Here is a 24943-nt window from a genome sequence, read left to right as displayed (position 1 = left end):
TAACATTTCAAGGAAGTAATAAAGCTACTTTGCACCTCTGACAGACTCATACAAGACAAAGGATAACAAAGTTATATAGATGACTAGCAATGGATGTTTCAGCCTCTTTGTTCAAAAAGCTTAGGCAGTTCCACATATGCAACTTGACTAGCAAAAAAAATTGCGTCACAATGTTGTGGATTGACTCCCAAGTATTCTTTTCTGTAACCACTACCTGAGGCGGAGTGACTTAGTACATGCAGCTTGGAAGAAGTTCTGATTTTGCTAACTCTGCTGATAAATCACAACCATTTTAACCTTGGCTTTGATGAGTAAATACTCCCTAGCCTAAAATAGAATATTTTTTTCCTTATTTGAGCACGTTGAGGGACAGAAGATGTTTGTCAACGTGATATCCATTCTTAGAGCCTTAAATATGCAGGCACTCCCGTTTTTAAATTCAATTGTATGGAGAAAGATAACTGTAGAAGCAATAGAATATTAGTGCTGGAAAGATATGTAAAGATTACCTAATTCTAACCCCTATTTTAGACATAAGGAAGCTGAGGTTCAGAGGATTGTTATTTGTCACATAGCTAGATGGTTATAAAACTGGGATTAGAGATTAAGTTTCCTGATGTCTGTTAATTGAGTTCTCCTGTATTGGTTCTCAAGAAACCAAATTCCCATCCCTACTACCTACCAGTGTGGCCTTTTTGGATCAAATTTCCATGTACTATAATGCCTTGTCACTCACTTAATTCACTCTACCTCTAGCAATATGGTCTTTTTTACGTTTGTCATTTCTATAGTGAATAAGCTGCTCCAGAGACGGCAGGAAGTTCATAGATTTTTGGCTCTGTATGTGTAAGAGTTAATCTTGAATCAACTGAACTTTTATTTTCCTGTATGTGTAGTGCTACCAAGCTATCTTTACAGTTTATATTGTGAAACACTGTGGGAAGCCTGCCCCCAAGAATTCTTAGAAGAGATCAGGTAAGTACGTTTTTTTTTTGACTTGTTGCTCTAGGTACTACTAAATATTGAAATTTTGTGGTGTCCTAAAAATGAAAGTTAAGATTAAAATTCAAGCCAGAGAATTTTATTGTGGAAGGGTTCTTGAATTGGATTCTTGTTTAATTAGAGGAATTTACTAACTTGTATCTGAGCTTTTGCCATGTTGGGGGAGGATAAACTTTAGAATAGATTCTTTCATAGTGGAAAAACTTTGGTAGAATTAAAAAAGACAGAGGGAAATGTGTATAAAGGGCACAGTTTCATAATATAGTATGTTGCAGCTTATTAATATTCGGTCATTGTATAACCACTTTAAGATTCACCTTATTTCTGTTCTTAAATGAACTTTTCTTGGTTGTTACTGTCACCTTATTTCACATAATTTGCTACCAAGAAGACAAATACTCTGTGGAAAAATTTATGGTGCACTTGTTAAAAAACATTTTGAAAGTAAGTGAGTGGTTGAAAATACTGAAAGTAATTTTTGCATTTTAACTTTTTTGGCCTGGGAGAGGAGATTCAAATGATAGGCATTATACTGCCATTTTAGTTAACTGTTTCAATAATTTAGTTAAACTCTTTCTGGCTGCCCTCACATTAATACCCCACGTTTATATTCTAAAAGTAGCAAATAGTATCTAAGTGAACACAGTTCTGTATAGGATATGAGGGAATTTTTATTCTTAAACACCCCTCATATTCATACAAGCTGCTTGAGACCAAGACAAAAAATATTATTAGCAACTTTTCAGAAATAGGAGTGTCCAGTTATTTGGCTCATTGTTTTTCATGGGAATTATTTTAATCTGATGATCAGATTACATTCTACCTAAAGGAGATGAGATTGAATGGAAGATGGGAAGGAGTAAACATAGGTTGAGGAGAAATGAGAGACTTGGGTCAAAGTGTGTAATTATGTGGGAGATTGTGACACCAGAAGGTCAGCAGACAGTGGAATCCCAGGATTTGAGGGAGGCTTGTTGGAAAGTTTTTCCAAGGTCTTTGTGGGGCCTATGGTGTACTGGAGAGGGCCAGCTGTGCTGCTGAGGGTTATTTTTGAGTTAGGATGCTGCTGCTTTTAATGTGACTAACAGTGGTTCTGGATTGTGGTTTTGCATTAGAATCCCCTGGTGAGCTTTTAAAAAATACCAGTGCCTGGGCCCTACCCTCAGAAATGTATTTTCAAAGCAATGTGGAATTGAGAAGCAATTCTGGGGGGCGTCCTCACAACTCTTGTTAAGCACCTTATGGTGAAGATTAAATAAGGTAATATATGTTGTGGCTGCCTAGCACAATGCCTCCCACATACTGAACTCTTCAAATAAAAGTTATTATTTCCAGTGTGAAGTAAGGGCTCTGCCGTAGGATGCTGGGGCTTCAACTGAATACCATAATCTCTATTGATTGGCTTGCACTTAATGTAAACGAGCAACTGGAGGCCAGGCCAAGAACTTGCTATTCATTTTAAAAACTGAATACAATCTTATCTCATTAGGTTTTTAAATAAGTGCTTAATACTAAATTGTGCCCTAATGAGTCTTGAAGGAAAAACAATTCTCAGGATTTTAATGACTCCCCAATATTTGAAGAACCAAAAGGACCCATCTAGAAGATGCTTCAGCATTCTCGTTATCTAGGTGATGATTTCAGGATTAGTCCTGGATGTAGTGAGAAATATGTTTTTTTTTTTTTTTGGTGAGGAGATCAGCCCTGTGCTAACATCTGCCAATCCTCCTTTTTTTTTTTTTTTTTTTTTTTTGCTGAGGAAGACTGGCCCTGGGCTAACATCCGTGCCCATCTTCCTCCACTTTATATGGGACGCGGCCACAGCATGGCTTGCCAAGCGGTGCATGGGTGCACGCCCGGGATCCAAACTGGGGAACCTTGGGCCGCCGCAGCGGAGCGCGTGCACTTAACCGCTTGCGCCACTGGGCCGGCCCGAAATATATGTGTTTTATAATGAAACTTTGGTCTGTATAGTGGTTAGCTAATGAAAAGAGTTCTTCACAGTGGAACATTATTAGAATAGAGTATATAAACAGGTTAGGAATTTAATCTATTATTTGGAATGTGGAGTGTTAGTTCCCTGTAAGCAGTGACATGTGATTATGTATGAGATCATTTTGGGATTTCCTACACCCTTGGGGCCTTTTAAAGTCTAAGAGTTGTCATGTAATATTTGTTTTCTTTGCAATTCATATTTTTAAGGTATATTATATGGCTAACTTTGCCACAGGTTATAGAGTTTGGAATAATAAGGGAAGAATTTTCTCATACGTTTTTCTGGGCATATCCTTTTAAATTTTTTTTTTTTTTTAAAGATTTTATTTCCCCCCACCAAAGCCCCAGTAGATAGTTGTATGTCATAGCTGCACGTCCTTCTAGTTGCTGTATGTGGGATGCGGCCTCAGCATGGCCGGAGAAGCGGTGCGTCGGTGCGCGTCCGGGATCCGAACCCGGGCCGCCAGCAGTGGAGTGCAAGCACTTAACCACTAAGCCACGGGGCCGGCCCCTAAATTTTTTGATGTTTGTAATTTTAGTAATTATTTTTGCAAAGGAGGCTATAAATTCATTTCTAGGAGAACAGGACAGATGAGTTAGGGGAGTTATTTGCTTGTTTATTAAATAGAGAAATAGTAGCATGGAATTGGGGAAAGAGGACAAACTTAAACCACATAATTTATTCAGCTCTTAGTCTGAGAGGAGGAGGAAATAATGGGGAGCTATGACTCACGCTCTCCCTTTCTACAATTCAGAGTGATTAAAAAGGACCTGAGAGGGGCATGTGAGACCTTAGTAGAGTGTATGTACCATTTCGTTTACCTTAACTTTGAATAAAGATCAGGCAAGAACGTGAGAAAGTCATTTTCCATATTTGAGACCTCTCGGTTGGTTCATTTGTTTAATGGCAAATGAGTTTTAAGAGAAAATAAACTCCTTGGGCTATCTCTTAGTGTCATTGATCTACCTTTTTTTTTGGTGAGGATACAGCTAAGAAAAGAATGGACAGATGCATACTAAATTTGGCTTTAGGAGTGACGGATGAAGAATGTATGTGTAAATATGTGTGGTTAAGTCACACATAAGTCATATACTTATGGGGCACCCTATGATATTGGGGTTGAGAAGTATGCCTATTAGAAATACTTCTTGATGTGCCATTCATTAACTGAGTCACTTAACCAAGTTCAAAAGCATATGACCAGCATTTTCTTTTAATAATGAAATAGAAGGAGTAGAAAATGTTAAGAGTATGTATTACACTGTGGTTCAACATAAGCAATTGCTGTTCTCGTAGGTCAAAAATAGATAATATACAGTTTCATGTGGTTCAACCTAATATGTCTGTTGGATTACAGTGAAAGACACTGATCTAAGAGATTGGTTCAAATTTGATTGCAGAATCTAGGTAAATTCCATGAGGCCATGTAGATGGCCCATTTCCTCTGGTATTCTGGAATAAATTGAGGCAGGTTGAAATTATGGGGGATTCAGAACACTTTTCCCGGTAGTGGGAAAGCTGGTGACATTCAAGGCAAAAACAGATGCTTGAGGGCTAGGAGATGCTATGTTAAGTCGAGATTTTTGTATTTGGTTAAAATTTAGTTACAGTAGTCCCCCCTTATCTGAGGTTTTCTTTTCTTGGTTTTGGTTACCTGCAGTGAACTGCGGTCTGAAAATATTAAATGAAAAATTCCAGAAATAAACAATTTGTAAGTTTTAAATGGACATCCATTCTGAGTAGCGTGAGGAAATCTTGTTCCATCCTGCCCCGGACTTGAATCATCCCTTTGTTGGAACCCCAACCATTGACATCTACTTCTAACATCTAACCATTGGCATCATCATCGCTTAATGATCTACCTTCTGACGTATCATCATCAGGTCAATAGTAGTCTAATGCTGTGTCACAATGCCTACATCATTCACCTCACTTCATCTCATCACGTAGGTATTCTATCTCACATCATCACAAGAACAACGGTGAGTATAGTACAATAAGATATCTTGAGAGAAAGACTACAAATGTTACTTTTATTACAGGATATTATTATAATTGTTCTATTTTACTATTAGTTATTCTTAATCTCTTACTGTGCCTAGTTTATAAATTAAACTTTATCATAGGTACGTATGTATAGGAAAAAACATAGTATATATAGGGTTCAGTACTATCCATGGTTTCAGGCATCCACCGGGGGTCTTGGAACGTATCCCTCGAGGGTTAGGGGGGACTACTGTATTATATTATTAGGCACAAGTGGTGAAGAACAACTTCCAGATTATTCTGAGTAAGTTGTACATTGCATTCTTAAATAAAACTCTCCACACACTCAGCAACAAATTTAAAAGCCAACAGGATTCCTGTCCATATTAAAAGGAAAATTATTAGAGCTTTCAACTTTTTCTGACATCTTTTAAATAGTAAAGATTTCTTGCTACCTGCTTCAGAACAACAGATTGTGTTCTGAGGAAATTCTGAGACTATTGGGTTTACAAAAACCTGTTGGGAAAGCTGATTACTAGGCTTTCTGAATTGAATTATAAACAGAAGACCAGTACTTTGAATATAGTAGAGAAGTGGCAGTGTGGGACTAAGGGAAATTGAAGACCACTTAATGCTTAAAGACATGAAAAGTGATAGTGTGGGCAACTTCTCATTCTCCTCCCCTTAACTATATTTAGAAAGCAGGTGAAAACAGACATGTGTATAGGGCAGTGGTTTTAAAATTTCATCTTATAGAACCCTGGGATTGTATGAAGAGAGGAGGACAGAGTGGAGAGAGAGGCCAGCAAAGGACAGGAGGAGACAGAGAGGGCCAGGATTTGGGATCCTCTGCCCAGTTTTAGTCACAGCTGCTCTGTTAATCTATTTTATATCTTTGGATTCTGCTTCATAAATGTTTGAAAAACACTGCTATAGGTCATGAAATAGCTGTTAGCCCATTCCTTGTCATAAGATTTCATCTGTCTTTTATTTCTTTAGATTTTTAGGTTAACCTGAGAATTTGGAACAAATTGTGTATTGATATAGAATCCTAGATACATATTATAAGAGTCATAATGATGGCCCTTTGTGATTTTAAAACCAGGTGTTCACATTGCCTCATCCTTTTGCATCTTTTGATCCTGATCTGTGTTGATCTTTTGGACAAAATGTAATTCTAGTAATGTCCCATTTTCAACTGAGTTGGTCATCTGGAACAAAGGTTAAGGCAGAGCTACATATCATATCTGTTTTACCCCAAATCTGCATCTTGCAGCAGAAAGTGGAGTACAGTGATTTCAGTCAAAACTGTTACAGTACATGAACAAGTAAATAGGAGGGCTAGTTATTCTGGAAATTTCTGTCAGTTATACTTTAAAATACAGTGAATATGCCAAACAGGCTTGCCTAAGACGGTCTTAATCAGATGTCTGTTTTACATAAATTTACTCTTCATAAATCAGATTAGATTAAAAAAAGAGTTTTCCTGGGACTGATTCCTTCCTTTCCTTTGAAGCAGAGGTTCTCAGCCCAAGCTATATGTGAGAATTACCTGTTAAACTTCTTAAAGATATCTGTGACTGGACCCAGAATTTCCAATTCAGTAGATCTTGGATGGAACCTGGCATTCATTTGTATTCATTAAAAGTTCATGGGTTATTCTCATGTACAACATGCTTAGAATTATCGCGTTCTAACCCTCACAACAACTCAGAATAGGTGCTGTTAACCCCATTTTACAGATGAGGAAGGTGGGCTCAAGGGCATAAATGACCTAGAAATGTCTTACATTGGGACGGAGTGGAGCTAGAACCTAGGCTTTTTGATTTCCAGTCCAGTGCTGTATTGCCACACCATCCTGTCTTCTGCTAGACTACAGAGAAAGGAGGAAATAAGGCAAGTCAAGTACAAATTCAAAAGTGTAGGCCAAAAGGGACCCTAAGAGTCAAGTCCAAACTCCTAATTTAACATAGGAAAGACAATTTCAGATTGTTTAAAAAAAGTATGTGATTCACTTTCCAAGTAAGTGTGATAATAAAAACGGCTATCACTTTGATTTCTTGTGTGTTGGGCCAAGCACTTTCCATCCATTACTTCATTCACTCCTCGCAACTCTGTGGAGTCTAAATACTATTTTATCCTTATTTTACAAATGAGGAAACTCTAGTGCTCAGAAAAGGTAAGAATCGAGATGCAAACCAAATTTCTTCCATGAGCGCCTGAGCTAGCAACCAGCCATACTCTGCTACCTCCTGGTCGATAGTTAAGTGATTTTTGAGGAGGGCATGCATGCGCACTGGTTAGATTGCTCTGAAAGGTTTTTTGTTTTTTTTAAGGTTTTGGAAAGGCTTAAAGGCTTAAATTCTTAAAGGCTCAGCCTTTAAGAATGGGAAGATTTTATTTTTATTTATTTTTTAATAGTATAATATTTTTGTGTGTGTGTGAGGAAGATCGGCCCTGAGCTAACATCTGCCAATCCTCCTCTTTTTGCTGAGGAAGACTGGCCCTGGGCTAACATCCATGGCCATCTTCCTCCACTTTATATGGGACGCCACCACAGCATGGCCTGCCCAGCGGTGCGTCGGTGCGTGCCCAGGATCCAAACCGGCGAACCCCGGGCTGCCGCAATGGAGCGTGTGCACTTAACCGCCTGCGCCACTGGTCTGGCCCTAAGAATGGGAAGACTTTAATCCAAACAAGTGGTGTGTTTCATACTTTTGTGCCAAGCACATAAAGACATGATCCATGCCTTCTAGAAGAGAAGAACTTATGTCTGGCTTTTCATGAAAGCCCAGGAGAGTGGTTAATCAAGAATACAAACTTCTAACTGCCTGGAAGGAGGAAGCCACACAAAGAGCAAGGGAGTTCAATTTTTATGGAAATGGTGAAAAAAAGATCTGCCTTGAGGAAACATGCATGACAGGGGAAGGCCTCCAGTCTTGTTTGCCCAAGACTTTTTCCTATGATGATCTTGTACACAGTCATTCCTGAGCCCTCCAAGTGTGTCCGCATTTGTTGCAGGGATAGATTTACCCGGACAGGTGGAAGAGGCATGACTTAAGGGTTATAAACAGCTGCTGAGGCCTGGGCTGCTCCAGTAGTTTTGGTAGCAAGGGATGTGGCCATTCCCTGCCGCCAGGCATTAACCAGCCTTAGAACAGGCCCTCAAATGGGAACGTCTGTAATTTTGGTCTAGTGCCTGCACCACCCATTACAGCTAAATAGTAACGTTAAAATGTAAACGTTTTAAAAGGGATCGTCTTGGCGACCTTTCTGTTGCTGACTCATAGTGCTGCTGCTTTGGGACTGTCAGGTTTCCAAACGGGACACAGTAGGTATTCAATACATAAGTGTCAATTTGTAGCAGTAATTTTCATCCCTTAAGGAGCAGGCCCTTACTGTCCCACCATGAGTAAGGCAAATAAGTGAATGGTAACGACAAATCTGCCTTCGGTTTGTGGGTACCAGCTTGCCGTGAGCGAGGTTTGTCCTGTCAGGTAACTTTTTTAAGTGACAGCGAGCACAACTTGTACCAAGCGCGGGGCAGGTTCGTCCTTTGTCCAATCATCTCTGAGTTTTTAGGGTGGGGGAGGGGGAACTCCTCTAGACCTTCCCTGACCAGGAAGGGGGCGGGTTTAGGCTGAGCAGCTGCATCCACAGCCGGTCATGACGCCGCACGATGCTTGACACTCCAGGGAACCAATAGGGATGAAGAGAGCTATTTGAATCGGCCAATGCAGGTGGGGCGGGGGTGGGGTTTGCGAAACGTATAAAGGCGACGGCAGGCGCTCCAGGCGGTGGCGGAGGCTCCTGCAGCGGTCGCCGGTGGTTGCTTGGGGAGCTGCTCTGCGCCCCTCGGACCCGAACCCTTCAGCGCGCTGGTCCCGCGCCAGCCTACCTCGCTCCTCGGCGCCATGACCACCACTACTACCTTCAAGGGTGTCGACCCCAACAGCAGGAATAGCTCCCGGTGAGGCGGCGGGGTCGCGCCCGTGCCGCGCGGGCCTTGGGGGCGGGAGGATCGCTGCCCGGCGTGGCCGCGTGGGTCTGGAGGCTGGTCGTTGGCGATAACGTGCCCAGGACGTCGCGCTCGAGCCCCACCGGGCGGCGGGGTTCGGCCGTCTGCGCAGCCTTTGTGTCTCCGGGCGAGCCTGGCACCCCGGCCCCGCCCGATTCCCACTCCTCTCCCATTCATTCCTCCCCTGGAGCGAGGGGCTGGGAGGTCCGGGACCGCTAGTCCTCGCGGCGCGGCGGCTTCTTGTTAGTTGGGACCTGCCGAAAGGGTTAACTTTCTCCCCTTTGCGGCGCGGCCGGCTTGGCCCCAGGGCGGTGGTCCTGGCCCCCGGGTGCCCGGGCAGCCCACAGGAGTCTCGGTCCGGCCCCATTGTCCCACCCCAAGCCACGCGCTCTTGCTTCTGGCCCGGGGCAGGTGGCGGCCCCGCGCTCGGCGCGGCAGTCAGATCCTGCAGCCGCAGCGATCGGGTCCGGCGGACTCCTACCCATTGGGGCCCGCCCAGCAGGTGGCATTTGTGGTCGGGCGGGGCTGGTCATCGCGACTCCCACCCCCATCCAGGACTCATCGGTCAGCACTCTGCGAAGTGCCTCCTCTCTGCTAACAAAGGAAAGACCCCTGCTCCTTCCCCTCCCGCTCCCACCTCCGAATGGGAGGGGGAGCGAGCCAGTCCGAGTGGGTTTTCTGCGCTCAAACCTTCGGACCTCGGTCTTTGCATCCCTCCTCTTTCGCTTCCCCATTTGACGTTTGTCAAATGAGTTCATCCCTGGCCCCGGCTCCCGTGCTGGAGGAGGTTTCCTGTTCTTGGGCGGGGCCGGAGACATCCATTGTCTCTTCCGTACAATCTCCACCCGAGAGGCTAAGACCTTTCTGGCTGCTCATGCCACTACATTTGGGAAAGGGGACATTGGGCACGATGTTTGGACTGGGACCCTTTCCCAAGCCCTTGCCTAACTTGGTCGAAGGGTTTGGATCCTGTGGAAGATGTCCACATTGTCTCGGCTAATTGCACCCTGTTCTTTAAGATGAGCAATAGGCGTCTCTGGGATCCTGTTCAAGGCTTGGAAGAAGCTTAGATTCCACTTTTTCTGGGCATCTGTTCTTCATTGATCACGACCTGCAGTCATGTATGGCCAGCCTTGGGATCCTGGACAAGTGCACAAAGGGAGCCATTTTGTGGGGCTAAGAAGACAGCCTCGAAATAGCAATGTCTCACAGGGGTTGGAGAACTTGGGGACAAAAAGCAGGCCTCAGCAGTGAGTCTTAGGAGGGAGCTGGAAATCACATTCCTTTTCAACGCATTGCTTTCTCTTTCACGATGTAGAAAAGAATGGGAAAGATTTACATAACTAAATTAGTGGTTACTGGAGGATGGGGGAATTTGGATAGTATAGACCTACAAAAATACTGGTCACTCCCTCTTCTGTTGGTATCCTTCCAATGAGATCATTTTTTTCAGAGGACACTGGAACAGATTGAACCTTGGTTTTTCATTTTGTGCCATGAGGTCAACTTTCTGCCAGTCAGACTGTAGTGATTGGAATGTGAAATTTTACACATTATGTTAAAAATCTGAGGTATTGTCCTTTGTTAAGTGCAGTTTAGTGCTTCATAAAGAATTTTAGTAACCAGGTCAAATGAATCCTCACACTAGTTTTTTGATGTGTATATTTGAAATGTGAGACATAAATGATTTTTGGTTCTGCAAAATAAATGTTTTCATTCACCTTTGTCATCAGTTTTCCTCCAATATTGTGATCTCAGGCCTGAAGCATTGTCCTTTCATTTACTTCCTGCCTTTCCTTCTATAATCTCACCTAATTCTCCTAAACTTCTTTTCTCCACTCACATCCTCCTGGCTCCATAAACATGTTGTAAATTTAGTCTGTAAGGAGTGATCTGCAAAGATCATATGGGAACTCTGGTATTTAAAGAGAGAAAAAAGAAAAAGTAATTTTTAAAAAATCGCTATCCGCAGCACATGGACACATTTTTGTTAAGTCTCAAGTATATAATCCTGATTTAGTTGCTATGTGTATAGTTCAGAAAGAATAGTAGGATCTTAAATAAAATTGAAATAATTTCTGTCTTATGATCCAAATCCTTTGTTTGGGGATGTCTCGCTGTCACAAATGGGCTGCACAACGCTGACGTCATTGGAGTAGGTAGTACCTGCTGTCACAGGAGGAACACGGGCCTTTGAAAAGTTGGGCTGGTCAGAGAAAGCTATGACTTTCTTTCTTTTATTTTTTTTTTAAATTATTTTATTGAGGTCATATTGGCTTAACACTGTGTGACTTTCAGGTATACATTATTATATTTCAGTTTCGGTATAGTCTGCTTCATGTTCACCACCAATAGTCTATTTTTCATCTGTCACCATACATTTGTGCCCCTTTACCCCTTTCGCCCACGCCCCCCTTCCCTTTGACTTTCTTTTTAAGCTGGTCTTTTGGGTAGTAGTGTCTTTTTTCTTTTTTTTAAGGCTAAAAAATATTTCCTAGCCCATTAGAGTTCTGAAAATTTTCATCAGGCTAAAATAATTTATGAGAGTTTAATTATGATGGTAAGGAAAATCATTTTAATTTCTAGGGACTGAAGGGGATGACAATGAAGCAAGTTAATTTTGATTATAATATTTCACATGTCTTTTGATCTAGGGTACAAATGATAAAAACCTAGTCGCTTCAAACTTTAACATGAGAGAAAGCCTATTAAGAATTTATAACAGGGCCGGCCCCGTGGCTTAGTGGTTAAGTGCCCGAGCTCCACTACTGGCGGCCCGGGTTCAGATCCCAGGCGCGCACCGACGCACCACTTCTCCGGCCATGCTGAGGCCGTGTCCCACATACAGCAACTAGAAGGATGTGCAGCTATGACATACGCTATCTACTGGGGCTTTGGGGTGGGGGGAAAAGGAGGAGGATTGGCAATAGATGTTAGCTCAGAGCCGGTCTTCCTCAGCAAAAAGAGGAGGATTAGCATGGATGTTAGCTCAGGGCTGATCTTCCTCACAAAAAAAAAAAAAAGAATTTATAACAGTTTTAATTATGACTTAAACAATTTAATTAAGCAAACATAAAATTATCGTCTTTATAAAATGTATGCCTGAACATATTTATCTTAATTCATATAATGAATTTAATCTAAGTGGATATTGAGACTTTTTTTTAAAAAGTAGGGTTCTGAATGTTTTACATGCTATAAAAGAACACAATGGGGTCTTCCTCCCCAGAGGGTAAATAATGAAATTTTTATTTAGCGTAAATTGAGTACTGAATTTTACTATGGGCAGACACGAATATTAGATTCAGGGGAGGACACTAGAGGACGTACATGAGAAATATAAGACAGTCTAAGATTAGAAAACAAGAAAACTAATCAAAACACCAACTATATAGGTTTGTAGTTTAAAGAGAAAAATGGCATTGTGCAGCTCCCCTATTAAGCACTTGTTATGTGCCTGCCAGGGACTGAGGATTTGGGTTTTGGCCCCATCTGTGTCACTTAACTAATGTTGGGCAATTTATTTAGAGCTTTTCAGGGCCTGACTTTGTTCTCTTAAAAATGAGGCTGTTCGTTAAACTAGATAGAGCAGAGCCCAGCAAACTACCACCCAAGGGCCAAACCTAGCTGGCGCCTGATTTTGTAAGGCTAGAAATGATTTTTACATTTATAACTGGTTGAAAACAAGAAGAAGAATATTTCATCACTTATGAAAATGACATGAAAATCAAATTTCGATATCCATAAATAACGTTTTATTGGAATACAGCCACACACATTCATTTTCATGTTGTCTGTGGCTGCCTGTGTGCTACCTGATGGAAGTTGAATAGTTGTGAAATACCATATGACTCACAAGCCAAAAATACTTACTATCTGGCCCTTTACAGAGAGAGTTGATGACCAGGAGAGGATGTCTAACATCCTTTCCTTTCAGCTTCTACCTGTTATTCTTTGAGATCATGGAGGGCTCTACTAGTCTGCTTCACGGAGGAGGTAGAAGTTTAAGAGATGGGTTGGATTTTGAAGAGTCGTTGAGGAGAGGATGGAGAGTGCTCTAGGCAGGAGGAAATATGGGAGTAAATACCCCAAGGTGGAGATAAACCAGAACTGTTCCTGGAACAGTGAAGAAAGTGGCCTGACTGGACTGGTGAAGAAGATGTAAGAAGTAGATATGGTTGAAAGGAGGCCATATTGATAGTTGCCAAAGTTGGTCAGGTTTCCTTCAGTTCTAACTAGGCTTAACCAAGCCTTGTATCCGCAGGCTTGTGGTTAGCAGGGACAAGACACAGGACAAAGGAGCCCAGCAGAAAAGGACGCAGGGCAGGGGATCACCCCTCATGCAGGAAGGGGCAGTGTTAGGGAGCTGAGGCCAGGATATTAGCCTGCACCCAAGGGAGCAGAGGAGCCGGATTTCTGTAGAGATTCAAGAGGACACGAGTGCCCACAAATGATCACATATAATGGCCAGTGGGAAAAGTAATATTGTCAAAAGAGAAGTTATCAGGGAATTCTGGAACCCAGAAGCAGTCTTTAAAAGAATTTTAGATGGGGGCCGGCCCAGCGGTGTAGCGATTGGGTTCGCTCACTCCGCTTAGGTGGCCTGGGGTTCTCGGGTTTGGATCTCGGGTGTGCACAGGTGCACCACCTGTGGAGCCATGCTGTGGCGGTGTTCCATATAAAGTAGAGAAAGATGGGCATGGATGTTAGCTCAGGGCTGATCTTCCTCTCACACACACACACACACACACAAGAATTTTATTTATTTATTTATTTTCCCCCAAAGCCCCAGTAGATGGTTGTATGTCATAGCTGCACATCCTTCTAGTTGCTGTATGTGGGACGCGGCCTCAGCATGGCCGGAGAAGCAGTGTGTTGGTGCATGCCCAGGATCCGAACCCGGGCCACCAGTAGTAGAGCGCGCGCACTTAACTGCTAAGCCACGGGGCCGGCCCAACACAAAAGAATTTTAGATGAATCACAATACAGAAAAATATGGAGTGAAAAAAGACATTGAAATTCACCTGAAATCCTGTGAGTGAACCCTGGATAACGTGGTGTACATACTTTCAGACATTTATGTCTAATTATGATTATAATAATAGCTATTATGCATGACTGCCACGATCCAGGTACTGTTCTAAGCACAGTATATATGATATCCTTATATAAGTCTTATAAGGCAGCTACTATTACCATTGAAGAGAAAACCAAAGCATAGAAAGGTTAAGCAGCTTATCCAGGGTCACACAGCTAGATAAGTGGGTATCTCCATACACATCATTTCATATAACATGTAATTGGGCTTATATTTGTTTTCCAACTTTTTTCATTCACTATGTTTGGGGTATCTCACCCTACTGTATAGAGCTTTCTCTTGTTTGGATGTAATTTGATGATGGATAACTAGGGTATTTACCAATGGATAACTAAGGTATTTCCAATTTTTTTTTTACAGATGAACATCTTTATAGGAGTATCCTTGTACATATGTCTGGTTTATGTAGGATACTTCCTGGAAGTAGAAATGCCGGTTCAGATAAAATGCAAATACATATTATCAAAATATCCTTTAGAAAGTTTGTACAAATTTATACTCTCACTGTTCAATTACTGCTGAGAATTGGCTTTTTTTTTTCATCTTTACCAGTTTAATAAAAAATAGATCCTTTTGTTTTAAATTTCATTTATTTGCTCGTGAGGTTGAATTTTTAATGTTTAGAGACTATCCATATTTTTTAATTGCCTGTTAGTACCTTATGTCCATTTCCTCTTGTGATTCTTTTAATCATTTTTAAGAGCATTCCATATACTAGTGATATTATCCTTTGTCAAATATTATGTGTGTTTTTGCCAAGTTTAATCTATCCATCTTTTCATGGTTTCTGGCTTTCATCTTGTGCTTAGAAAGCCCTTTTTTTCAAGACTAGGACCACATTCGTACATATTTTCTTCCAGTATTTTTGTTTTAGTCTTTAAATTGAAATATTTGTCCTAGCTGGAACTTATTTTGGTAAATAAAATGTGTTAGGGATGTATATTGTGTTTGTTTAATCAAAATGACCAGCTAGTTAACCCAATGCAATTTTCCCCACTGACCTAAAATACTCGAGTGGCACTCTTAGAGAGAACTCTCTATTTTGAAAGAATTCTGAGTAGAAATTGACAAACCTCTTGTTGTAGTAGAAGTTGTTAACAGATTCTCTCAGTAAGTGATAAAACATATTTAAAAATAAGTAGATTTAAACAACTCAATTAACAAGCTTGATCTAGTAGACATTTAGAACATTGGCAAATGCACATTCTTTTCAAGCAAGTGTAGAAGATTTACAAAATTGACCGCATACTAGGCCATAAACCACATCTCATCGAATTTCAAAGGATTCATGTCATACAGACTCAGTTGTCTGTCTGTGTTATAATTAAAAGCTAGAAATCAATAAACTAGAAAGACCCTTATGTTTGGAAATTTACAAATGCACTTCTAAATAATTTATAGGTCAAAGAAGAAAATGGAAGTGAGAATATATTTAGAATGGACCAATAGTAAAGATATCAAAACTTGGGAATGCCTCTAGAGGGGTACTTAGAAGAAAATTTATACCTTAAGTGTTTAATTTTTCCTTTCTTTTCTAATATAAGAAGTTGAGCTTACAAATAACAACTGTATTTCTTTGGAAACTTGGATGAAATAGACATAATCCTAGAAAAATGTTTCTTCCTCAAACTGATTTAAGAAGAAATAGAAAACCAGACTACTACTATCACCAATAAAAGAATTGAATCAGGGGCCGGCCCCGTGGCTTAGTGGTTAAGTGCACGCGCTCCGCTACTGGTGGCCCGGGTTCGGATCCCGGGCGTGCACCGACGCACCGCTTCTCCGGCCATGCTGAGGCCGCGTCCCACATACAGCAACTAGAAGGATGTGCAGCTATGACATACAACTATCTACTGGGGCTTTGGGGGGAAAAAAAGGAGGAGGATTGGCAATAGATTTTAGCTCAGAGCTGGTCTTTCTCAGCAAAAAGAGGAGGATTAGCACGGATGTTAGCTCAGGGCTGATCTTCCTCACAAAAAAAAAAAATTTGATTCAGCAGTTAGAAAATCTTCCCATAAAACCATCTCCATTTTCTTTTTTTTTTTTTTTTGGTGAGGAGATCAGCCCTGTGCTAACATCTGCCAATCCTCCTTTTTTTTTTTTTTTTTTTTTTGGCCGAGGAAGACTGGCCCTAGGCTAACATCCGTGCCCATCTTCCTCCACTTTATATGGGACGCCGCCACAGCATGGGTTGCCAAGCAGTGCGTTGGTGTGCGCCCGTGATCTGAACTGGCGAACCCTGGGCCGCCGCATCAGAGCGCATGCACTTAACCGCTTCTGCTACTGGGCCGGCCCCCCAACTCCATTTTCTATGTTTTGAATGGTGACAGGACAAATTATGTTGAGTTTTTCCAGGAAGGGGACAAATTGGTCAATCTGTGGCAGGAAGATTTGGAAATGTGAAAGGACTATATTTCCTGTTGAACAAAAACCTATAGAGGTGTCCAGAGGAACAGGGGTATAGAATATGCCACGGAATCTTACACTTAATTTTTCATATTGACTTTCTCCTTGTGGCTAGTCACTCAGTTATTAGCGAGACTAGTGAGGTAGAGTATTGTTGGTGATTTTCAGATAGGAGAGACTCTTTATTATCAGCTTTCCTTGGGCTTCTAAATTGGTCAAGTTAACTTCTATATGTATATTCTTCCATTTTTTATTTTGTTGAAAATAAAAATGGAAATGCTTTTCTTTGTGTGTGTGTGAGGAAGATCAGCCCTGAGCTAACATCCATGCCAATCCTCCTCTTCTTGCTGAGGAAGACCGGCCCTGGGCTAACATCTGTGCCCATCTTCCTCCAGTTTATATGGGACGCCGCCACAGCATGGCCTGACAAACGGTGCATCGGTGCACGCCAAGGATCCGAACCCGGGCCGCCAGCAGCAGAGCGCACGCACTTAACCGCTACGCCACAGGGCTGGCCCCTGGAAATGCTTTTTGAATAAATAACAAGATGTGCTTCTTTTTTTATTATTATTTTTTAAAGATTTTATTTATTTATTTTTTCCCTCCAAAGCCCCAGCAGATAGTTGTATGTCATAGCTGCACATCCTTCTAGTTGCTGTATGTGGGACACGGCCTCAGCATGGCCGGAGAAGCGGTGCGTCCGTGCACGCCTGGGATCCGAACCCGGGCCGCCAGCAGCGGAGCCCGTGCACTTAACCGCTAAGCCACGGGGCCGGCCCAGATGTGCTTCTAAACCTCTTTGCAAATATATCTAGCTAAGCCCAAGGTGCATGAGGTCTTTTGCCATTTCCTAAAAGGGGACGCCAACCAGGCTGTTGTGATAACTTTCAGGTGCCTTGTGTGATGGATGATCTTTATGCCAAGAAATGTTTTGGGATGATCCGAAATTGATGTTTTGCTGTTATTCCTAGGGTTTTGCGACCTCCAGGTGGTGGATCCAATTTTTCATTAGGCTTTGATGAACCAACAGAACAACCAGTGAGGAGGAACAAAATGGCCTCTAGCATCTTTGGGACACCTGAGGAAAATCCCCCTTCGTGGGCCAAGTCAGCAGGTATGGCTTTTCTGTGATCACTGGTCAAAGAAAGGGATGGACCCAGCATGAACAACCATAGCTGGTTTTGTGCTGATCAGCAAAATCTAGCTTAATCATAAGATAAACAACAGTTAAAGCTTGTCATTGGAGGAAAGACTGGGACGAAGAAATGAGAAGTACTGAGAGTCTCTGTGCTGGATCAGAATAAGGCCTGACGTGAGATTGTGTTATTAGTCCTTCTGTAGAATTTTTAAGCCATTGCTTAACCTCCCTAACACTGTTTCCTCATTTTATTACATGAGACTAATACATAATATCACTTACTAGGGCTGGCCTGGTGGCTTAGCGGTTAAGTGCGCGCGCTCCGCTGCTGGCGGCCCGGGTTCGGATCCCGGGCGCGCACCAACACACTGCTTCTCTGGCCATGCTGAGGCCACGTCCCATATACAGCAACTAGAAGGATGTGCAGCTATGACATACAACTATCTGCTGGGGCTTTGGAGAAGAAAAAAAGGAGGAGGATTGGCAATAGATGTTAGCTTAGAGCTGGTCTTCCTCAGCAAAAAGAGGAGGATTAGCATGGATGTTAGCTCAGGGCTGATCTCCCTCACACACACAAAAAATATATCACTTACTAAAAAAAGCATTTGCTTTAGGTCTTTCTATTGTATTCTTCAAGAAAGTATATTTTTATTCAGGTGCCAAATCTACTGGTGGCAGAGAAGATTCTGAGTCATCTGGACTGCAGAGAAGGAATTCTTCTGAAGCAAACTCTGGAGACTTCTTAGATCTGAAGGTCAGTGTGACAATGACAACATGGGGGAAAAGGCTTTGAGGTTAATAGAGTTTGGAAATTAAATTCCCCCTATTGTACTAAGAGCTTTAGTTCTGCCACTTGAGTTTTACATAGATGTAATTAGGAAAGGGACTGGGCCATACTGGTGATGGTAGATTGATAAATAAAGTGAGTAAAGACAGATAAGTTAGTTAATGTGCTCTTGGTCTGTTCAGATATCTCTTCTACCATGAGGATTAGACTGTAGCCTTCAGTATTGATTTTGGAACTTTTGGATCACACTCACTACCTATATATCTCATATATAATAGCATTTCTGAGTTCAAGGACTGTTTTAGTTGTTGGCAAATGTTGCCTGGTTGTTTTGAGCTGAACTCCAGGAGACTGCAGCACATGGGCATTACCATCAGTTATATACAGATGAGTGCGGTCCCCAAGCCCCCTGGTGTGTGTCTGGAAAGCGTGGTAGGGTGTCTTCTTCAGTAGGGACCTCAGAGCACATGGAGGCATCGGCCGTCTGAATGTAGGGAGACCTGTAGAAGGGGCTTTGGAATTGATAGAAGACCTTCAACAGCTAGATAAGGAGAAAGGAGAGTGAGAATGGAAGGATAAATTTACCAGTTTCCTATTTGCATAAAAGATCCTCTGAAATGCTAATTGATATTAGGCCATCAGCATAAATGTTAAGGTTTTTTTGGTGTTTTGGGTGTGTTACTGGCAGTGGGGCAGTTTGTGAGCAGTATTTTTGTATAGCATTGTCCCAGGTTGAATAAAGTTGCTTATTGTAATACAACCTGACCTGTACTTGACTGCATCAAAATAAAACTTCACATTTGGTTTCAAATAGATAGCCTCTCTGAACTGTGACTGCTTTATTTGTCTGTTGCAAAATTAAAATCTAAAGCAATTTGTTGATCTTTTTCTTTTTCAGGGAGAAGGTGACATTCATGGTGAGTACTTCTGAAGAAGTACCAAAATTTCTGGTTCTGTAAATGGTTTTAGAATAGATTGGAATTTCGATCTATTGGGGAGTGAAACCCAGCTTTGCCCTGAGTGCCCGCATTCTCTGGGTAGAGAGATAAAGAAAAACGAAACTGGAAAATTAGCAAACGTGGCCACATTGGTATTGGCCAGCAGTGAGAGCAATGCTAGAAATGTACAAGAAAGGAGAAGTTACCGGAGAATCCTTTACAAATATATGTACATTAATCAGGTTGGTATTTGTTACACTTAATGAGAGTTTTTTTAGTAAAAGGTTCTGGCATTTAAAGCTCAGCCCACAGCATTTAATTTACAAATAGCTTATTTGATTTTATATGGAGGTGCTTATTCAGCAAGACATCGGTAGCCCTGTGATCTTGTAAATGATGATTTAGGGGGTAGATGTAAATTTTCAGTTAGCATCCATATTACCAATTATATGTGGAAATGAGCTATAATCATTTATTTAATTATTTTAAAACTTTGAAGTATTTATTGGCACTTCTTTAACAAGTGCCAGAGAAGTGCTGATGAGTATAATGAAAGGTTAACGAGTGTCAGGCAGTAGTAATTAGGTTAAAGTTGACTCAGTGAAAAGCAGCAGTCAGAGGGCCCTCTGGTCCAGAAGGAAGAAGTGCTTCATGGCCTCTTCCTACCATCACATTTTGTGATGCGGTCTTCCAGTGAAACAGAAATGTTTAAGAACCGCATTCCTCTTCTGTCCTCTCAAACAGTGTTTCTTTATGGGCTAATCTTATCCACAAATTTTGGCTAATGGGTATAATTAGAAATTTGGGGAGCCTGGAGAAGCATATGAGGGCCCTGATGAACGTGTGTCATTTGTCCTGCTAATAATTAGTAACCCCCCCAGCTCAGTTGGTTATAGATTGTTCAGGTAAATAGCACATTGAATTGTATAGTATAAGAGCTTCCTTTTTTTTTTTTTAGTGGTCATCAATTTTGCCACATGATTTTTCTGTGTTCCTGACTGCTGCTACTTTTAGTTCATTTGTCATAAAATGATAAGGGCCATAATAATTCAAGATGCATCTGGTAGAGTAGAGGTCAACCCCAGCTCTGTTGCCAGGTTTACTTAAAAGCTACCCTCTCAGTTTAAATAAAACAGGTTTTGTTTGATATAAAGAAAATTGCCTTCATCTTTTGGGTAAACACAGCAATGGCTACAGGGAGGACTTTGGAGATCTTTAAGAAAGAGGGAGAAGGTCCAGGGAAGTTTAGGCAGAAATCTTTCCCTGCCTTTAGGCAAGTTAGATGGTCTGCTACATTTTCTTGCGGTTCTAATTCTTTGATCCTTATAATGAATAATTTTTCCTATTCTGACCTAGGTGTGTGTTCACTTACCTTACTGATGTGCCAAAGAAGAAAGATAAGTCAGGAGTATATAAGATGTACATTATGGTAGAAGTGTTTTTGTCTAAAAAAGCTCCATTTTTTAATTATTAGATTCAACGACAAAAGCTTTCTCTGTCAAGTCGTACAGAAGTTTCTAAACCTGACTCTCAATTCCTGTACTTATATGGACTAATGAGATAGAGTAACAAACCAAGCTCTGTCTTCTCTGGCCAGAGTATTTCTGACTGGACAAACAGGCATTTAAATTAAGAACTGCTCTTGTTTAGTCTCCATATGTGCTTTTTTTCCTTCTTCTTTGGTATATTGTTATCTAGTTGTTAAAGACAAAACAGTCCCATTAATAATGAAAGACAAATATAAGATTGGTGGGAATGAGCTTGATTTATCTAAAAATTATTTTATGGAAATAAACTACCATGGTAGAGCTGCAAGATAATGTGTCCTTTAGAAGTGGTCATTATCTGCTTGATCCAGCCAGACAGTGGAGAATTCCGTTAGATCCTGTACAGCAGTGGGGCCAGGTCCTAGCAGCAGAAATGAAACACCTTGAATTGATACACTGGCTCAGGCTGAGTTCATAGTCTGTATTCATCTATCTTGGATTGTTTTAAAATGTGGGTTTTTGGGTTTTGTGTGTATTTTCAGTAAATTGGAAATATTTTCCTAGGTTATTTAAGGGACACTTATCAGAGGACTCAGGTACTTAATGCTGAGGCATTTGATCCTGTTTCTTGTATAACAAGAGTGGAACAACAGGAAACTAAGGGGTGACCCTTTCCAAGCTTTAGTTCATAGTCATGAGAGCTGTCATTTTGGAAAGCATCATACTAGACTTTTACTTGTAGTTGAATAGTATAGAACATTATGTGTATTATAGGTTACTTCTATAGAATGTTCTAAAAATTCATGAAATAAAATGTTAAAAGCAGCAGTAGCATATATTTCTGAGATTTTGTTGTGTTTCTGATCTAAGATCTCTTCCCTCTTGGACTTCTTGGTTTTAGTCGGCTAAATCAAACTTGTACAAGTGGTTTTAGGTACGTGAATTTTTAACATTTAGTCTTTGAAGAACTTAAAGAAAGTACATTCTTTGAAATTAGCACTTTTCATTGGTGTCCAATATGAGTCCAGATGAAGTTTTTACATAGTTTATGTCATAACCAACATTTCTGCTTCACTACTTCCAGGGTTTTGGAACTCCTAAAGTAGGGGAGGAAATAAATGTCTTTAAACCTTAAGGTAGTTTTCTCCCAAGTCTTATGAATTAGTACTTAGTTTCTATACAAAGTGCCTTTTTGTGTGTGTGTGTGGTCTAACATTCCTTAAACTATTAAACTCTTCGTAGAAATTTCCTTTCACAGAAATTACAGTCTTTTCTTTCGCAGTCACTCTTGATTTTTTTTTTTTTTTTTTTTTGTGAGGAAGACCAGCCCTGAGCTAACATCCGTGCCCATCTTCCTCTACTTTATGTGGGACCCCGCCACAGCATGGCTTGACAAGGGGTGCATCGGTGCGCTCCCGGGATCCGAACCTACTAACTCTGGCCCGCCCCAGTGGAGCTCGTGCACTTAACCACTACGCCACCGGGCTGGCCCCAGTAGACTCTTTTTAATAAATGATGTTGGTACTGTCAACTTAAAAAGCACATTTGCCTGTTATTTTATCTCCAAGATGAGTGTATGCAGGAATAGCCAGAAGAATTGCAACTCAGGATGTGCATGCTGTGGCAAACCTTAGGCAGATCCAGCAAACACAGGAGAGGAGCTGCTTCAAGAGAAAAAGGGAGAGTAGAGAAGGGCTGTTCTAAAGGAAAGGCCATTGCGGGGAAGTTCAGGGTGGCAGTGGCTTCTCATTGGCTGAGCTGCAGCGTTCCTCATTGGCTGGGCTGTTGCTGAGCTGGGAGAGAAATCTTACTTCAATAGTAAAGTAGTTTTACTTCCTGTTAGAGATGTAAGCATCCCTCTTCCTGTTTGGTGTAATTGCGGATTTGTGATAGGGCGTGAGAGCTCCCCCTACAGGCCTTCCGACTCCAATTTAGTTAAGGTTCTTTTATTAATTTCCATAGTACAATTGGCTATCTGTGTGGTTAAAAAAAAGATCAACCTTACCTAGTAATCATGGAAATACAACATAAAACAGGAATGAAATAACATTTTTTCACCCATCAGTTTGGCAAATTTTAAAGTGAGGTGGTCATCAAATGGTGGATGTGCATAAATGTAAGGAGACAGACTGCAGTGGTGGGATAGAGCTTGGCACAGCCTCTTGGGAGGAGGATGTGTAGTGTCTGTTCATACTGAAGATAGTAGCCCTGGGCACACATTCCAGTGTATATGCATTACAGCTTTAGAATGGTTGGGTTGGTTTCAATTTTTTTGTATCAGTAGAGCAAATATAGTACTATATTATATCAAATATACTATATCATGTGATAAAATAATATAAAGCAATTAAGCAACCATCTTTAAAAAAAATCTGAGACTCTTCATCTTAACTTGAAATAGTTACTCGCCTTAATTTCCTTGTTTTCCTAGAAAACATGGACACAGACTTGCAGGCTAGCCTGGGGCAGAGTGAGGAGAAGCCCGTGCCTGCTGCCCCTGTGCCCAGCCCGGTGGCACCTGCCCCAGTGCCGTCCCGAAGAAACCCGCCTGGCGGCAAGTCCAGCCTCGTCCTGGGTTAGCTCCGACTGTCCTGAACTCTGTTGTTTTATTTGTTTTCTTCATGCTTGTGAACTGCACAACTTGAGCCTGACTGTACATCTTTTGATTTGTTTCATTAAAAAAGAAGCACTTTATGTACTGCTGTCTTTTTTTTTTTTCCCTTTTTGAAGAACAGGTTCTCTTTATCTGTCCTGATTCCTCTGGGTCTGTAGGCCATGGCATGAGTGTTTTCTAGTAGTAGATTGGAGGGAAAGCTTTGTGATACTTAGTACCGTGTTTTTAAGAACAAATAATTTGGTTCCAGATGTGTTAGAGGATCTTTTGTACTGAGGTTTTTAAAACCCTTTTCTTGTCAGCTTTACTTGGGTTTACCAAGCCTTGATTGGACAGACCAGTAAACAGTCCACAGGCACCATTCCTTCAGGCCCCAACACAAGGTTGTCTTGATGCCGAACCTCCTTGGTGTTGCCCTAACTTGTCAGTGCCCTTTGCTAAAAGCATCTCCCTGTGCCATGTGGAACAATACAGAGGCCTGCGCCTCCTGCCTTGCTGCCTGCAAAGCAAAAAACTGCCTTTTATTTTTGAACCTTAAGAAATAAGCCAGATACTAACTTGCCTGGCTGATGAGCAAAAAGCCTGCTGCTCTCCTGCAGAGGAGGGCTTCGGGGTGCACGCGGAACTGACGATTCCAAGTGGTGAAGCAAGCAAGGGGGTGACCACACGGAAGTGGGTCTTCATCATGAACAGACCCCAGGGGGCAGTGCTCTTCGTAGATAACTTGAAGCTGTGTGCATGATGCTGGTGCTTGACCATGAAATGAAAGTCTCATCCTTAAAATGTGTGTTGTACTTAACAATCCTGGACTGTTGCTTAAAGTAAACAATGTACAAATTTTGAAACATTGTGTCCTGTGTCATCTTTTTGAGATTGTTTCAGATTGTTCTACTGGTTTAGTTGCTTTTTTCTTTGTTAACTGTCAATCCTGCTGCCCAATGATTTGATGAATCATTCAAGTTAAAACAGACTAATGAAGGCCTAGAGAGAAGTGGGCTTCTCTCTAAAGAAAATTCTCTAAAGAAAACAAGTTTAAAGTGATAGCATGAGTTAAACGTGCTAAAATGATCATGAACTCTGCTGTCTGTGGTAATAAAATACAGGAATAATATGGAGTGATATTCAAAATAATTACTAGCCAACATATTTTAGACTCTTCTATCACCTGCCCTTTGTGCTGGGCAGTAACATTTAAAATGTTAAGTCCTCTCATGCCTGTGAGGTGCTTTCTCAATGGTGGGTGGTCAAAGAGAGCTCCATAGGAAGGGTCCATGTAATTAGAAGGGGACAGAGGGATCCGAGTTTCCTCTAGTGATATAGGAGACAGAAGATAGGAGAAAGCTTGCTGGGTTCTAGGCAGAAAGTTCCAGATCAAAATGCTATATTAAATGTCCAAAGTAGGCATTATTAAGACCTGGCTTTTAGGTCTAGGTGTGCTCCTGACCAGCTGTATGCCTTTGGCTTGTCATTTGG

General features: G+C 41.4%; 1 protein-coding gene across 3 annotated transcripts; it reads left to right on the top strand.

The window, feature by feature from the left end:
* Nucleotides 1–75: 75 nt before the first annotated feature.
* Nucleotides 76–23550, top strand: JPT1 (Jupiter microtubule associated homolog 1). 3 transcript variants are annotated; one of them, XM_087441587.1, is made up of 5 exons: nucleotides 76–975; nucleotides 17478–17620; nucleotides 18301–18398; nucleotides 19330–19348; nucleotides 23288–23550. In XM_087441587.1, the coding sequence occupies exons 2-5, from the start codon at nucleotides 17560–17562 to the stop codon at nucleotides 23434–23436; spliced, it is 327 nt and encodes a 108-aa protein (XP_087297713.1). In that variant the 5' UTR covers nucleotides 76–975; nucleotides 17478–17559; the 3' UTR covers nucleotides 23437–23550. The 3 variants fall into 3 exon arrangements, with proteins under 3 accessions (XP_087297713.1, XP_087297712.1, XP_004432799.1); XM_087441586.1 differs by lacking the exons at nucleotides 76–975; nucleotides 23288–23550 and adding exons at nucleotides 8781–8954; nucleotides 20726–22158; XM_004432742.3 differs by lacking the exon at nucleotides 76–975 and adding an exon at nucleotides 8786–8954.
* The last annotated feature ends 1393 nt before the right edge of the window (nucleotides 23551–24943 follow it).

The sequence above is a fragment of the Ceratotherium simum genome, chromosome 16 (assembly GCF_057802395.1).
Source record: "Ceratotherium simum simum isolate JZ-2026a chromosome 16, ASM5780239v1, whole genome shotgun sequence".
Classification (NCBI taxonomy): Eukaryota; Metazoa; Chordata; class Mammalia; order Perissodactyla; family Rhinocerotidae; genus Ceratotherium; species Ceratotherium simum.
Note: the sequence above shows the minus strand (reverse complement) of the source record. Positions and strands in the feature narration are given on the sequence as shown.